At 53.5% G+C, this 13,702-nt stretch overlaps 6 protein-coding genes across 6 annotated transcripts; 2 read left to right on the forward strand and 4 right to left on the reverse strand.

The window, feature by feature from the left end:
* Positions 1-417: 417 nt before the first annotated feature.
* On the reverse strand, positions 418-3,676 carry AKAW2_40599A (putative plasma membrane H(+)ATPase; the record flags this gene model as incomplete). Its single annotated transcript, XM_041688944.1, has 4 exons — positions 418-2,124; positions 2,183-2,857; positions 2,935-3,158; positions 3,223-3,676. The coding sequence occupies 4 exons, from the start codon at positions 3,674-3,676 to the stop codon at positions 418-420; spliced, it is 3,060 nt and encodes a 1,019-aa protein (XP_041542679.1).
* A 1,974-nt stretch (positions 3,677-5,650) lies between these two features.
* Positions 5,651-7,846, reverse strand: AKAW2_40600A (glutamate--tRNA ligase GUS1; the record flags this gene model as incomplete). Its single annotated transcript, XM_041688946.1, has 2 exons — positions 5,651-7,525; positions 7,583-7,846. 2 exons carry the CDS (start codon positions 7,844-7,846, stop codon positions 5,651-5,653), a joined length of 2,139 nt encoding a protein of 712 aa, XP_041542680.1.
* A 222-nt stretch (positions 7,847-8,068) lies between these two features.
* Positions 8,069-9,092, forward strand: MRPL1 (mitochondrial 54S ribosomal protein uL1m; the record flags this gene model as incomplete). The annotated part of the gene is made up of 3 exons (XM_041688947.1): positions 8,069-8,313; positions 8,378-8,942; positions 9,000-9,092. The coding sequence occupies 3 exons, from the start codon at positions 8,069-8,071 to the stop codon at positions 9,090-9,092; spliced, it is 903 nt and encodes a 300-aa protein (XP_041542681.1).
* Positions 9,093-9,253: 161 nt separating this feature from the next.
* Positions 9,254-10,243, reverse strand: AKAW2_40602A (COG2 family protein; the record flags this gene model as incomplete). Its single annotated transcript, XM_041688948.1, has 2 exons — positions 9,254-10,129; positions 10,229-10,243. The coding sequence occupies 2 exons, from the start codon at positions 10,241-10,243 to the stop codon at positions 9,254-9,256; spliced, it is 891 nt and encodes a 296-aa protein (XP_041542682.1).
* A 614-nt stretch (positions 10,244-10,857) lies between these two features.
* Positions 10,858-12,084, forward strand: AKAW2_40603S (uncharacterized protein; the record flags this gene model as incomplete). The annotated part of the gene is made up of 1 exon (XM_041688949.1): positions 10,858-12,084. The coding sequence occupies one exon, from the start codon at positions 10,858-10,860 to the stop codon at positions 12,082-12,084; it is 1,227 nt and encodes a 408-aa protein (XP_041542683.1).
* A 293-nt stretch (positions 12,085-12,377) lies between these two features.
* On the reverse strand, positions 12,378-13,621 carry CFD1 (Mrp/NBP35 family ATP-binding protein; the record flags this gene model as incomplete). Its single annotated transcript, XM_041688950.1, has 2 exons — positions 12,378-13,358; positions 13,589-13,621. 2 exons carry the CDS (start codon positions 13,619-13,621, stop codon positions 12,378-12,380), a joined length of 1,014 nt encoding a protein of 337 aa, XP_041542684.1.
* Between the last annotated feature and the right edge of the window lie 81 nt (positions 13,622-13,702).

The following is a 13,702-nucleotide window of genomic DNA, read 5'->3' on the forward strand; positions in this document are numbered from 1 at the left end:
AATCTCTTCATCACGAATGCTACTTATCGACTCTGTACTATTTACTACTTACTAGTAGTGGGAATTACAGGGGCGATGCCGTGATCAATTCGGACATTCTTATCCCTTCCCATGATTACTACAGTAGGAATTCGATTATTACTAGAGCTGCAACAGTCAAACACACCAGGTATATATTAACTAGTTACTAACAACTACCTACCTAATTAACAAATTTATGAAGATATCACAAAAACTAAATAACTATTATTATCATTCAACATCCATTATCCCAACATCCTTCTCTTCCCATTTGAGAAGACACATTAAAGTCTTCTCACATCATATTTTCCCCTCCAATAATAAACAGTATCGGGTCACTACTCCAGCATATCATTCCAGAATATACCCTTGAGCTTGAGACGCAAGTCCCAGCTCTTACTCCACTTCCTCTTCTTCCTTGCTGGTGGCCAGGAAGAAGCGGCCCTTGGGCTTCCCAGGCTCCTCGTATTCGACTGTCAACCGAGCAAGGTGACCCAACAGGTTCTCGATCTTGAGGTCGCCCTTGTCGCGCTTGTGACGACCAAGTTCATCGAGCCATTTGAACTTGTTCAGCATGAAGTAGACCAACGCAATAACGATCTCCACACCCAGCGAGTAGCCCCAGATTCGGACGACCGTGACGATATCTGTCCAGCCGTTGGTGGTCTCGACGAAGGAGTCGCCGGGGTTCGTGGGCATGTCTTGGTTAGTGAACCAACCGAAGAGACAGAAGATCGTTGCCAGAACATCCACACCAAGAATGGCTGTGACAAGGTGGATTGATGGCCAAGTATCAGCACCTCGAGTGACGAAGATCAGCCAGTTTTCCGTCAGTGCGACTTCGAGGAAAAGGACCTCCTGAATTGAACCCCAGTTTTGGATGATACCACCTGATGGGAGGAACATGGTACCGCGAACAACCCATGTGCCCAGAGCGAGCAGCAGACCCAACAACACTGAAATGAACCAGATCTTAGGGAGCTGCCATTCGACAGGACGCAACTCAAATGACGCATTATCGTACGCCACCGCGACCGTTGCCAGATCGGCGAAAAGAGCAAGGAAGACAATCAACTCGACACGAATACTCTCGTTGAGAATAATCATCGACGTCACCAGATAGATCTCCAAGTGCAAGCAAAGAGCAATACGGTACTGGATATATGCCTTCATGCGGTGGAAGATCTGCCGAGCAACCTTGATCGAGTCAATGATGGTAGACAATCCAGGCTCCAAGAACACAATATCAGAAGATGACTGTGCCGCCTCCGTTGCTCCTTCAACAGCAATACCGCAATCCGCTTTTTTCAATGATGGTGCATCATTCACACCATCACCTGTCATCGCGGTCAGATGGCCACGGTCTTGGAGCATTTGCACCACTTGGTATTTATGTTCAGGGAACACTTCAGCAAATCCATCTGCCTTTTCAACCAGATCACCTGCCATGGCTCCACTTAGGCCACCATGAATAAGCTTATCAGAGTTATACACCTTAGTACCGAGGGCAAGCATCTTGCACGTTTCTTTAGCGATCGCAATGGCATCACCCGTGAGCATCTTCACACTGATACCTAGGTTCTGAGCTTCGTTGATCGTCTGAGCTGTATCCTCACGGGGCGGGTCAAACATGGGAAGCATTCCGAGCAAAGTCCAGTCTTCTCCTTCCTTTTGCACTGCAACACCCAAGGAGCGGAATCCTCTGTGCGCAAACTCCTGGGCCTTCGCTTTGTAGTGATCGGAGGTGCTCTTGGAGCAGTTCGTCAGCTGAAGCACAGCCTTGGGAGCGCCTTTAGTGCAGGTGTATCTTGTTCCATCGCAGCTCGCAACCGTCACAATCCGCTTGGACACCGGATCGAAGGGAACAAACTTTTCGGTCTTCCAACCTCTGCGAAGTATCTCCCGCGCTCTTGGGTATTGCCGGAGAGTCAGGATCGTGACTTTGTCGATAGGATCAAGCGATTCAATGTTGTGAGAAGAAGCCAGGACGGCCACGGCGAACATCCAGTCCACATCCACACCTTCAGCTACATACGGCTCGCGGATACTCAGCTTATTCGCTGTCAACGTTCCTGTTTTATCCGAACACAAGATATCAACGCCCTGTACGAGAGGTTAGCAGCGGTGTCCAGTTTCCCCCTGATGTACGTCTCCAACATACCGCCAGTGATTCGATCGCAGTCAGCTTTTGCACAATTGCCTTCTTCTTGGCTAGATACGCCGCTCCGACAGCCATGGTAGTGGTGGTCACAACTGGCAAACCGACAGGAACACCAATGATCAACAAAGCAAGGGTGTAGTGGAGGAGCGTCTGCTGACCCGGCGAAGCAATGGGAATATGGCGGTAGAAACCACCAATCCAAGCAGCCAAGATCCAAGCCATAACGAGAACCAAAAGAGAAGTACCAATGTTGTCCATGACGATTTCGAAGTGACCAGCACCCTTGGCTGATTGCACCATGCTCGCAGTTTTACCCACGAACGAGTTCTTCGCGCCTGTCTGGACAACCGCGTAGGCCTTACCACGCTTGCAGCCGGTCGTATAGTAGATCAATCCACCCATATAGCGGTCAACTGCAAGCGATTCACCGGTAATAGCGGAGTGGTCACACGCGAGGATGGGGTAGCCACGGCGTCTTCTGGGCTTGGAGTCCTCTTCCTTTTCACCCTCCTTTTGACCTCCTTCAGGCTCATTGTCTTCGAGGTCAGACTCGGAGGTACTGCTAAGGTCGCCTTGCTCCTGCATCCTTTTGAATTCTTCCCAACCATTGGGGTCATTGACATCACAGATAATCTTGGAATCGGCTGGGACAACTGAGCCTTCTCCGATAATGATCTGCAATTATATTGTTAGCTTTCAGGCTCTTATTCACGAACCTCACAGATGGGCTCAACAGAGTCTCCGCTACATACCACGTCGCCCGGAACGAGCTCCCGCGCTAAGATTTCCTGTTGCTGACCATCGCGGATCACGGTGGCTCTCATGGCAATGTCACCCTTAAGACTTGCAACGACGTCCGCAGCCTGCTTTTCTTGGTACCAACCCACGGCGGCGTTCAGACACAAGATACCGATGATGACACCAAAGTCAATCCAGTCGTCCAAACCTGCGGCCAGGAGAACAGCCAATTCCATTACTGTAGTCTTGTTAGAATGAAAGGATCTCGATCAATGGCTGTACCTAGGGACTTGATGGCGTACCATAGAGAATGGGGCCTCGGAAATACGACAGAATCTTAGCGATTGGGTTCTCCTTCTCCGAGACCAGCTCGTTCCACCCGGCACGTCGACGTCTGACAGGGACCTCGCTGCTAGGCAGACCTTGACGGATGTCCGTGATGAGCCATTCCTCGGGGAATTGACCGGGTTGCTGGTCGATATGCTTGACGAAGACCTTGCGCTTCTTCCAGGGTGCATACCACACCCTCTTCTCCTCCTCTTCGCCCTGCACCTCGTCACCCGGACGACCCTCGCGGTAAGTCGAGGCATACTTAACCAATTTTCCATATTCGTCGAGGTTAGCGTAGTCTTCCTTGTAGGAAACTCGAGAGACACGTCTCGAGTCGCGTCGCTCCGAGGTCGAGGTGCGGATTTGCGATTGCGTTGTCTGCGCGACACGTTCAACGTCGCCAGAGGCGCCGGCCTGCTCAGCCATGATCGATCCAATAGCTTGTCTAGGGCAGCAGAGGAAACCGTTGGCGTGCCCGAAGCGCTCTGCGGGCCTGCCCTTAGTTTACAGCGAAAGAGTGAGCGGAAATCAATCTCACGCAGGAAACAGAGAAAGGAAGCAATCCGGAGCAACAAGCGACAGCAACTCTACGAGGTAGAAAAGAAAAAGTCGGCCTCCCCGCCAGGTTTGGGGAAGAAGAGACAAAGGAAAACGAGGAAAGCTTCTTTTTCTTTCTTGGTCTCAAGCAGCAAGGATGCATGGACACTTTCACAGCAGATCGGAGCTCTGACGAATAGTGTTGACGGAGACAATCATGCTGACGTAGGAGAGTCCAGGAAGTTCCGGCAGTCTACGGAGGGTGATCACTCACCAGGTCGACCGGTCGGGCGTTTGTGTCAGTAACCCTGAGCAATTGAGCTTAAAGTGAACCGACTACCGGAGCCAGTCACGAACGCGACAGGATGATAGACCACAGGCCAAGGGGGAATGACTCGTTGATTCGACGAGTGTCTTGACGTATGAGACATGGTGAGATTTCCGAACGAACCGTAGGGCATGGACGGGCCGAGTCTGGGAGCACACCAATAATCCATTGTGCCTTGGCGAGCGTTGGATTCTGAGAGGGTCAGCAGAGGAATTGACTCGTGACGCGATGATGTGTACCAGGGTCCTGGGCGTGGACTGGGTAACGGCACGGCAGTAGAGAACCAGGGAAAGGCTTGGGAAGGGACAGCAACACAACAGGGATGACAGCTGCCAATGGGTGGAAGGGGGGAGAAGAGAGTGTTCGTTGTAAGCTCAAGCTTTTTTCTAAGTGATCAGACATTAAAGAATCAAATAGACATGAGAATGAAGTGGACAATTGATGCAAGATGGACTTACGAAGAGTGAGAATATCTACATAGATTAGAGAGGATGTAGATAGAAGGATAGAACTAGTTTACTAGTCAGAAAAGAGGAGACAGTCGATCGATCCGCACCAAGTGGGACTAGTGCCCAGACCCTGACTGCATTAGGACTAGCGCAGTGCAACGTGACGGACCCATCTCGACGTAATATTACTGCTTCTATTACTCTCCATTACTCACTACCATGCCTTCTAATCCCCCAGCTCGACTCTTCAACTCCTGTTCCTTCTCCACTCCAGACCCTGCCACGGAGCACTCGGATCACACAGGAAGGATCAAGAAAAAAGAAGAAAAAATATGCCGAAGGAACGCCAGCTTAAATTTGGCGGATGAACGATGGACGTACCAGACGAATGACGGGATCTGAACAAAGCAGTCCTGAGCAGGTGTCATCTTCCCCAGCCCTCCGTCCTCCATCAATGCCGTCACCACCTTCACAAGGTTCAAGGGATGTTGCTCCGTATCCCTTGGCTGCTTCCTTCCACACACCTCCAAGTCTACTACGGCGATTGAGGGATTTTCTCCCCGAGTCCGACGGTCCTTATAAAAAGACACTTTCGTCTATACTTTTCTCCAGATGTCACGAGCTGCGACACCCCTCGCACTTCTGACCGGAACTGAATTTGGACCCAGCCCTACCTAGGTAAGGGGTCTCTACGTATGTGGCTGCACATTGCCGTAGGGTTAGCGGTCGTATAACTAGTATGGTGTAGGGCATGGGAAGTTTACTTGACACACAGCGGTGCCGAATATTCCATCTAGAATCGCGTGTAGTCACCTGGCATGTTGTGCTTACCATGTGTCCCCATATCGAGATCATTAGGTGTGAATATCCCGAGTGGATGCTACGCTTATTATCTAATCACACATTCTTTAGAGATTTACATCTAATATGTGACGGAAGTCTTTTCCTAAAAGGTCTCCGATGTGGAAACCAGGTATTAATAAATAGTGTCCGCATATCAATCGACATTGAAATCTTGCATTTCGTCTACATCACATAGTCTGCGTATCTTCATAACATGTAGACTCATATCTACTCAGTGCACGTCTATTTGCCAGTCTTACCGGTGGGGATGTTGAACAGCACAGCCGGCTTGCCAGGAGCGTAGGGGCGGTCGCAGCGGAAGTAGCCCTTGCGCTCGAACTGGATGATATCGCCCTCGCGCAGCTCGGCAACGTTGCAGTCAGCCACGGCGTCCTCACGGAACTCGGTGTTCTTGTTCAGCACATCCTCCAGAGCATCGTCCTCCTGGAGGGAGTCCTTGTTGAGGAGGTAGTCGAAGTCGACCAGCTCCACGGGGACCAGTTCCTGGTCAGCAGACAGCCAAGTGACCTTCTTCTCGGTCTTCTTGAAGTCACCCTCCAGGTGCAGGTCAAGCTCCAGGGACTGCACAACACCCGCGGCGTCCTTCTCGATCTTGCGGACAATGGCATTACCCCAGGCCATGAGGGTGATCTCCTCGTCCTGCTTGAAGATCTTGGCATCCTCCTGGTCGAAGAGAACCGAACCGCTGAAGGTGACCTTCTTCTGGCCAACCTCAGGGTTCTTGTTGTGCTTAGGCTTGTCCTCGGTGTAAGCAGCAGGGGCGCCCTTGATGACGGCCTTGACGAGGTCCTTCTTCATGAGGGCAGTGTGGCGCGGCGCAACGGGGTCAATGTACTTCTTGTTGGTCGCCCAGATGAGGGTCCAATCCAGGTTGGTAATGTTCTTGCTGGGTCCCTGCTTGAGGATGAACTCGCGGAGAGCCGGCACAGTCATACCCCTTCTGCGAATACCTCTGATGGTCGGGAAGCGAGGGTCATCCCAGCCCCAGACAACGCCCTGGTCGACCAGCTTAGTGAGCTTACGCTTCGAGAGCAGAGTACGGATGAAGTTCATGCGCGCAAAGTCCCAGATCTGCACGTGGCGGAGTCCGAGAGTGTCCAAGAACCACTGGTACTGAGGGTTCCGGTCACGGTACTCAATGGTTCTGAGAGCGTGGGTAACGCCCTCAATCGAGTCCAAGATGGGGCAGCACAGGTCGTAGGTGGGGTAGATCTTCCACTTGGTGCCGGTGCGGTGGTGAGGAGAGGGGTTGCAGCGGTAGATGACGGGGTCACGCATGGCCTTGTTGGGGTTGTCCACAGACATCTTGGCGCGGATGCACCACCTGAGACCCTCAGGAGTACCCTGCTTCATCTCCTCGAAACGAGCCAGGTTCTCCTCGACGGAAGCATCACGGCGCTTGCTGGGCTCGCCGTTCATTCTCTGGGAGGCCATGGTCTCCTTGTCGGTGTCATCAGCGTAGGCGTTGCCCTCGCGGATGATCTTCAGACCGTACTCGTAGATCTGGTCGAAGTAGTCACTGGAGTAGCTCATTCTGTCGGGCTTAATGCCCATCAGGGCCAAATCCTCCATAATAGCATCCTGGAACTCCTGCTTCTCGTTCGAGGGGTTGGTGTCGTCGAAGCGCACCAACAGGGTGCCGTTGTATTTCTCGTGCGCAAAGTAGTCGTTGAGCAGAGCAGCCTTGGCGTGTCCGATGTGCAGGTATCCAGAGGGCTCAGGAGGGAAACGGGTAACAACACCCTTGTCAGTGTTCTGAAGAGCAATGTCGTAGCTGGCACCCTCCTTGGCCTTGGCCGCCTTCTTCTCCTTGGCGGAAGCATTGAGGCTCTCCAAAGCAGCGCTAGCCCAGGGGCAGAGCTCATCCAGGAAGTTGAACCAACGAGTCAGATTGACAAGGGCTCCCTTGCGAATAGCGGAGATGGCAACGCGGTTGCCACGAAGGGCACCCCACAGAGCAATATCGGGGGTGGAGAGCGAGTAACCGACGATGAAAGAACGAAGGAGAAGGTGGGTGTTCAGGCGCTGAAGCAGAGGGTCGAGAGCCTTGAAGTCAAGGGTGGTGAAGGACTCGAGCTGGGAAAGCCATTCGGTCTCCTGGAAAAGCCTCCATCAGCATAGAGTCACAACGAAGGCGAAGCGGGGACCACTTACAGACTTCTCATCCTTTCCGTTAAGGAAGGGGAAGCTGGCACGCAGCTCCTTGATGGCATTGTCAGTTCCATAGACGGGAGCACCGCTGGCACCCGTGAACTGAACGATAGCCTTCTCGCCCTCGGGGAGAACAGCCGCATCCTCGAAGTTGATGGCGATGACGGGAGTAGGGCGAGCCTCGTTGATGGAGGTAGCAACCAGGAGGACTGGAAGCAAAGAGGCCTGGTTGGCCTTAGTGGCCAGGCTAAGCTTGAACTGCGACATCGTTTCAAAGACCCAAAACCCCAGGAAAATGGATCAATTGCCCCCAGGAAAAGATGGTATAGATAGGTGGGATGGAGATAATTTACTGCCGGGAGGGGCAGTTTTGACTCAATGGGCTCCGCCGGCGGTAAGTTTCTCCGCGGGCGATGGTCGGCCGGAGCCTCTAGATTTCGGACCAGAAAACATTCCCGGCGCTGTCAAGCTCATTCGGAGTTCATCGCCATGGCTTCCTCCTACAGCTCCCTCATGCCCTCTGCGGCACGGGGAATCTTGTCGTCATGTCGTCCTGCTCTTCGCCCGAGCCCAATTGCGCCTATTTTGCCCAGCTTGCAGCAGGTGCGCACCGCTGCCCAGGCGCGCAAGGTGAAGGGAGGAGACAAGACCACCAAGAGAAAGAAGGGTCCGAGAGAGTTCAAGCAGAAGGATCTCAAGGATATGCAACAATTTGCGCTATGTGATGCCATGAGGTTTGTATTATTGTCGTCGTGGTTCAATCGACCTTTTCACTGATTGCGTCGATCTTCACCGCAGATATCTCCGTGCATTCGAAGTTGGCCGCGAGCCAACCAATTCCAAATACGAGGTCCACGTCCGCCTGAAGACGAGGAGGGACGGCCCCGTCATTCGCAACATGCTTCGATTCCCCCATTCCGTTCAGACCGAGTCCCGAATTTGCGTCGTGTGCCCTCCCGGAACCCGCCATGAGAAGGAAGCTCGTGCGGCTGGAGCAGTCCTGGTGGGTGAGCAGGAGGTCTTTGATGCAGTGAAGGCCGGCAAGATCGAGTTCGACCGCTGTCTCTGCCACCCGGATAGTTTGGATGCATTGAACAAGGCTGGCCTGGGTCGGATTCTCGGTCCCAGGGGCCTGATGCCCAGCGTCAAGACGGGTACTGTGGTCGAAGATATTGCCGTGCGTGTGGATATGCTGCGTGGTGGTACCATTTACCGCGAGCGTGACGCTGTCATTCGTGTCCCCGTTGGCCAGCTCGGTTTCTCCCCCGAGCAATTGCGTGACAACCTGCGCGCAACGATCGACCAGATCAAGAAGGATGCGGCCGGTCTTAACGACCGCGTAACCAAGGAGGTGTACGAAGTGGTAAGTCGCCGACTTGCGTTGCGCTTGCAACCGGTATTGTTTTCTAACGTTCCTTAGGTCCTGAGCTCGACCAACGGTCCCGGCTTCAGTCTGAACGGAGAATTCAGGTCGGAGACCTCTCCCGAATCTGCCGCTTTGCAGGGCGTGTAAAATAGTCTAGCGTCTTCAACTTCATGGGTGTACAGAATATGTTTCATTAGGAAGGTTACGGTGTATAATGGTATTTTTTCAAATCTCACTCGGAACCAGCAAAAGTAAATCTCCCAACGCCGGCGCTATGCAAAATGGCACTGCCTAGCTCTAGAGGTTTTCTAGGACTTCAGATTCTTGAGTGCCGATACGGCAGTAGTGTCCTCTCCCATGAGCTTGTAGAGACGCAATACGGCCAGTGTTTTCGTATCCCGCTTGTCGCCCGCCTGCTTTGCCTGCTCCAGGGCCGTCTTCAGATCCAAGAGCACCGCAGATCGTATTTTCGACATCCTCGGTTGTTGACTCTGTAGGAATGGATGGTTGTCACCTATCCGAGAGGACAGCTTAGTCAAGTAGACATACTTCTGGATATGACGCTCGAGCGTCTTGAGGGAAACGAGCGACGCAGTAGTTGCGCCGTTAGGCAGTTCATCCTCGTCACTATCGTCGCTGTCGCTCTCGATCAGATCGGAGTCCGAATCGGACTCGCCCGGGGTACCATCTTGAGTAGGCCGGGGAGTGTCTCCGATCATTAATCTCCTTTCCAGCTCCTCGACTCGATCCGCATAGTCCAGCAAGACCTGCCCAACATTGGCCTGCGTCTTCAGGCGCTTCTTCTCTTTCAGTAACTCTACCATCTCCTCTTGTCTGGCTTCCACCTTATCCCGTATGGACTGAACATCACGCTTGAATGCCAACAAGCCGACCCGTACCTGCTCGACTTTCTCCTCCCCACCGTTTAATGCGCTTCCTAGGGATAGGAAGTCCTGGTAGTTTTCATTGACCAAGTCTAGGAGTTCTCGACTGAGTAATTGATCCAAATCCCGTAATTCTTGTCGCAAGTCCTCGAGGCTCTGGTGTCGATTGGTGAGGGAGGATAGGTACGCCGCGGGGTCGAAGTCGGGGGAGAGGAAGGAAGCACGGGATAAAGGCTCGGGGAAGGGCAATCCGGAGGTGTCATCGTCGAATTCGGACGCAGACTCATCGGAGTCGCCAAACTAAGCGCATAACAATCAGTTTCACTGAAGTATGGCGGGAGAACGAATGGGTGGGTGAAGAAGGAAGAAGGGTTCGGCCGGACAGGGAATATAGCATACGCGAAACCTATTCATCTTGAAGGGGTGACTTTTAAAGTATCAACCGCACCATATGCAGCTTCAGACGAACCCTAAGAGACAAGCGTCGAGGTGGTCACCACTGCGCGAAGGACACTACCAACGGGTTGGAGATGAATGAAAGACGACAACGACGATGATGATGATTGTTGGAGCTTAGTGTTTCCCCTTTCGGGTATCGAGTCCCCAGTTTCCGCCCGCTTCAACCTGAGACCAGCCACTTTTCTGAATAGTTTCTGGATTTCTTCGCTGCATCATCGCCTCTTGAATCCCGGCCCGATCCACAGTCATCTGCCTCCCCGATCATGCCAGCTCGTTGGCCTGCTGAGTCCATGCATCTGTGTTCCGTGGAGCGACGCGTTGGAGCGTGATACGTGTCCTGCGTTGTCTGCCCGTCCACCGCCGCCGCCAGCCGCTACTGAGAACTTGTTGTCTGACAGGCGCTTGATCGCCTTCCCTGCTGCCAGCCGATCTGCCGCTGCTGTTGCGTATTGGCCGGAAGGCGGGGTTTTTACTCCGGTGGTGGTGGTGTTGTTTCGTTGCGGGTGGCCATATCCCCGTCTACGCTCCGCTGCTGCGTCACAGCCTGCATCGCATTGCCCTGAACGGAGATGGATTATAGGTCCGGCAGGCTGCTCGCCCACACGGACGCTTTTCCATCGTCCTCGTCCGCTTTGCCACGCCGGAGATGGTCGCAGCTGAACCCTCTGCATGCCTCGCCGGTGGTCGAGACCGTCCGTCCTCTGCAACAAACTGCTCCCTATCGCTATGAACCCGCGCTAGATGAGTCCTCTCGAGCGCAACGTACCACTACGCTACGTCAGCTGAATGGGACTCCCGGGACCTCATCCTGGAGAAACCATAATCGGTCAGCTACTTCGCGACCCTCAACGTCGGCATCGCAGCCCGTGCTGGTTAGGGCATATTCGGGCGGCCCTCATGACACCTCCAGCACTGCTACCACGATGCCTTCGCGGCGCTCATTCCCATTCATCGGTGGCTCAAGAAGCCAGCGACGCGGGCCTGCTCTCCCATCGGAGGAAGACTTTAGCATAGACGGCATACTGCGAGCTATCGAGCCGAATATTCGCCAGACGTTAGACTCGATCGGAGAAATCTGCGGCCGCAGCAGACTCAGTCTGGCGAATGAGTATGGAAGTCATATCGCTCCTCTGGGCGAGATCCGGGCGCCCCCGGGAGGTCTGGTGACAGTCGAAGAAGCCAGCTCCGACCATGAAAGACAAAGCGACAACGTGGTTATCTACGACGACGAGAATAGTGTCGCCGATGGACGTGATCATTCGTCCTTATCTCAGTATCGACACTGGGACGGCAGACGACCATCTACGGGGTTTCCTTTCAGGACTCCATTTTCTGGGGCCGGCTCGTCCAGCCAGGCCCCGCCCAGTACCCCAAGATCTCCCCTGGCATTGCATGCGCCGGCCGAAGAACCCGCGTTAGGGGCGCTTCCTACGAGGCAATTTGCCTCCAAACCCAATTCATGCGGCCGTACACTGTTAGGCACGCAGACACAGTCGGGCTCGAATATTCTTACTCCAGCTCTTGTATCCGAGGTCTTGCTTGATGCCCAGGCTGAAGCCAACGCAACCTCTTCCTCGGATGTCCCGCGAGGCCAGGAGCTTCTCGGCCCTAGCGCTATGGATTCCAGCGCTGGATATAGGGGATGGATTCCGCCGTCCCTGGTAGCCGAGGTGCAGGCGCTTCTAAGCTGGCTACAGTATGGTGCCGTAGCTGCTGGTTCCGAGGCAAGACAGGCAACAGCTGAGATGCGACTACGAGCGATGCTCGAACGAGACCAAACCATTTCAAATGCGTGATGGTAATGATGTTGTTCGCGGGAATGTATGAAATGACGGGGAACGGTGGCGATGATGATTATGATATGATATACGATGTTATCTTTACACGGCAGAATTACTAGGCAGCGATGCTACCCACGACATATAATGACTGATGACTATGGTACCCACATTGATGTGCAACAGAACAGTACTTTTCTTTCATAGTAAATCATGATCTCGTATCACTCTACATCCATGCCAGAAGACGCCACCCATGACACATGCTCTAACAGTAACCCCTGTATATACTACTAACTCTATCATCAACATCACCCCTCAATCTCCGCAATCAACGTCTTCGAAAACTCCTCGAACCGCGCGTACGACCAACACTCCCGATACCTCTCCACCAGCGGCCTCTCATCCCTCTCTTCCTCCTCCTTCTTCTCCCCATCTACCTTCCCAGCACTTTCCCCCTCATCCTCATCCTCACTATCCTCCTCCTCCTCCCCACCAACCTTCCCCTCCACCAACTCCCCAAACCCAACATCAACCGGCACCTTCCCCAGAAACCTCACCCCCATCTCCTCCGCCAAAACCTGCCCCCCACCACTCGAAAACAAATTCGTCACCTCCCCACAACACGGACACGTATACCCGGACATATTCTCCACCACGCCCAACATCGGAATCCTCGTCTTCACACAGAAATTCACCTCTTTCCGTACATCAGACGTGGCCACCGCCTGCGGCGTAGTAACCAGCACCGCGCCAGCAAGCCGAGGCAATCCACTCGCAGACGAAGAAGCATCAATCGTACAAAGCGTCAAAAGCTGCTCCGCAAGAGCAATATGCTCATCACTCGTTCCGGGAGGCGTATCAATAAGCAAGTAATCCGTTTCATTCCATAGTACATCCGAGAGGAATTGCCGGATCATGGCGGTCTTTTTGGGCCCCCGCCAGATTACGGCATCTGAGCGGGATCGGAGCAGGAAGCCGAGGGACATGCATCGAAGGGAGCCGTGCTTGATGGTGCTTTCTGTTGTCGTTGTGGTGGTGGTGGTGGTGGTGGTGGTGGAGTCTGGTTGTGAGGAGGAGGTGGAGGTGATAGTGGATGGGTGAACGGGGACAGGAAGCCAACCGCCCGGCGCTTGGGTTATTTTTGCGTCCTCGAGACCGACTAGACGGGGGATTGAGGGGCCGGTGAGATCGATGTCTAGTATACCGACGGATTTGCCTTGAAGGGTGAGCGCCAGGGCGAGTTGTAGCGTTACGCTGGATTTGCCGACGCCGCCTTTGCCGGAGAGGACCTGGGGATTAGATTGTTAATTTGTTTTGAGGGATAGCATTGGAATAGAGATGGATGGACGGAGAGGTAGGTAAGATGTGCGCGCATTGTATGCGTAGACATGGCCAGTCATCCATGCTGTGTGTGCAGTTGCGCGCTGTTATCGATAAGAGAGGAGGGGTTGTCGCAATGGGATTGGATTTGGAGCTGGAGGGAGCCTGAAGTTCAGGTAATATGGAGAGTGATACTCACCAGCACAACATTCTTGACTCCGTCGAGAGGCATCTTGAGTATCTTCCTCTAATTTGGACCTGGGGTATCTGGTTGAGTTGGAGGAGTAGGTGAAGGTCTGGGGGATGGCGATGG

The sequence above is a fragment of the Aspergillus luchuensis genome, chromosome 4 (genome assembly GCF_016861625.1).
Source record: "Aspergillus luchuensis IFO 4308 DNA, chromosome 4, nearly complete sequence".
Classification (NCBI taxonomy): Eukaryota; Fungi; Ascomycota; class Eurotiomycetes; order Eurotiales; family Aspergillaceae; genus Aspergillus; species Aspergillus luchuensis.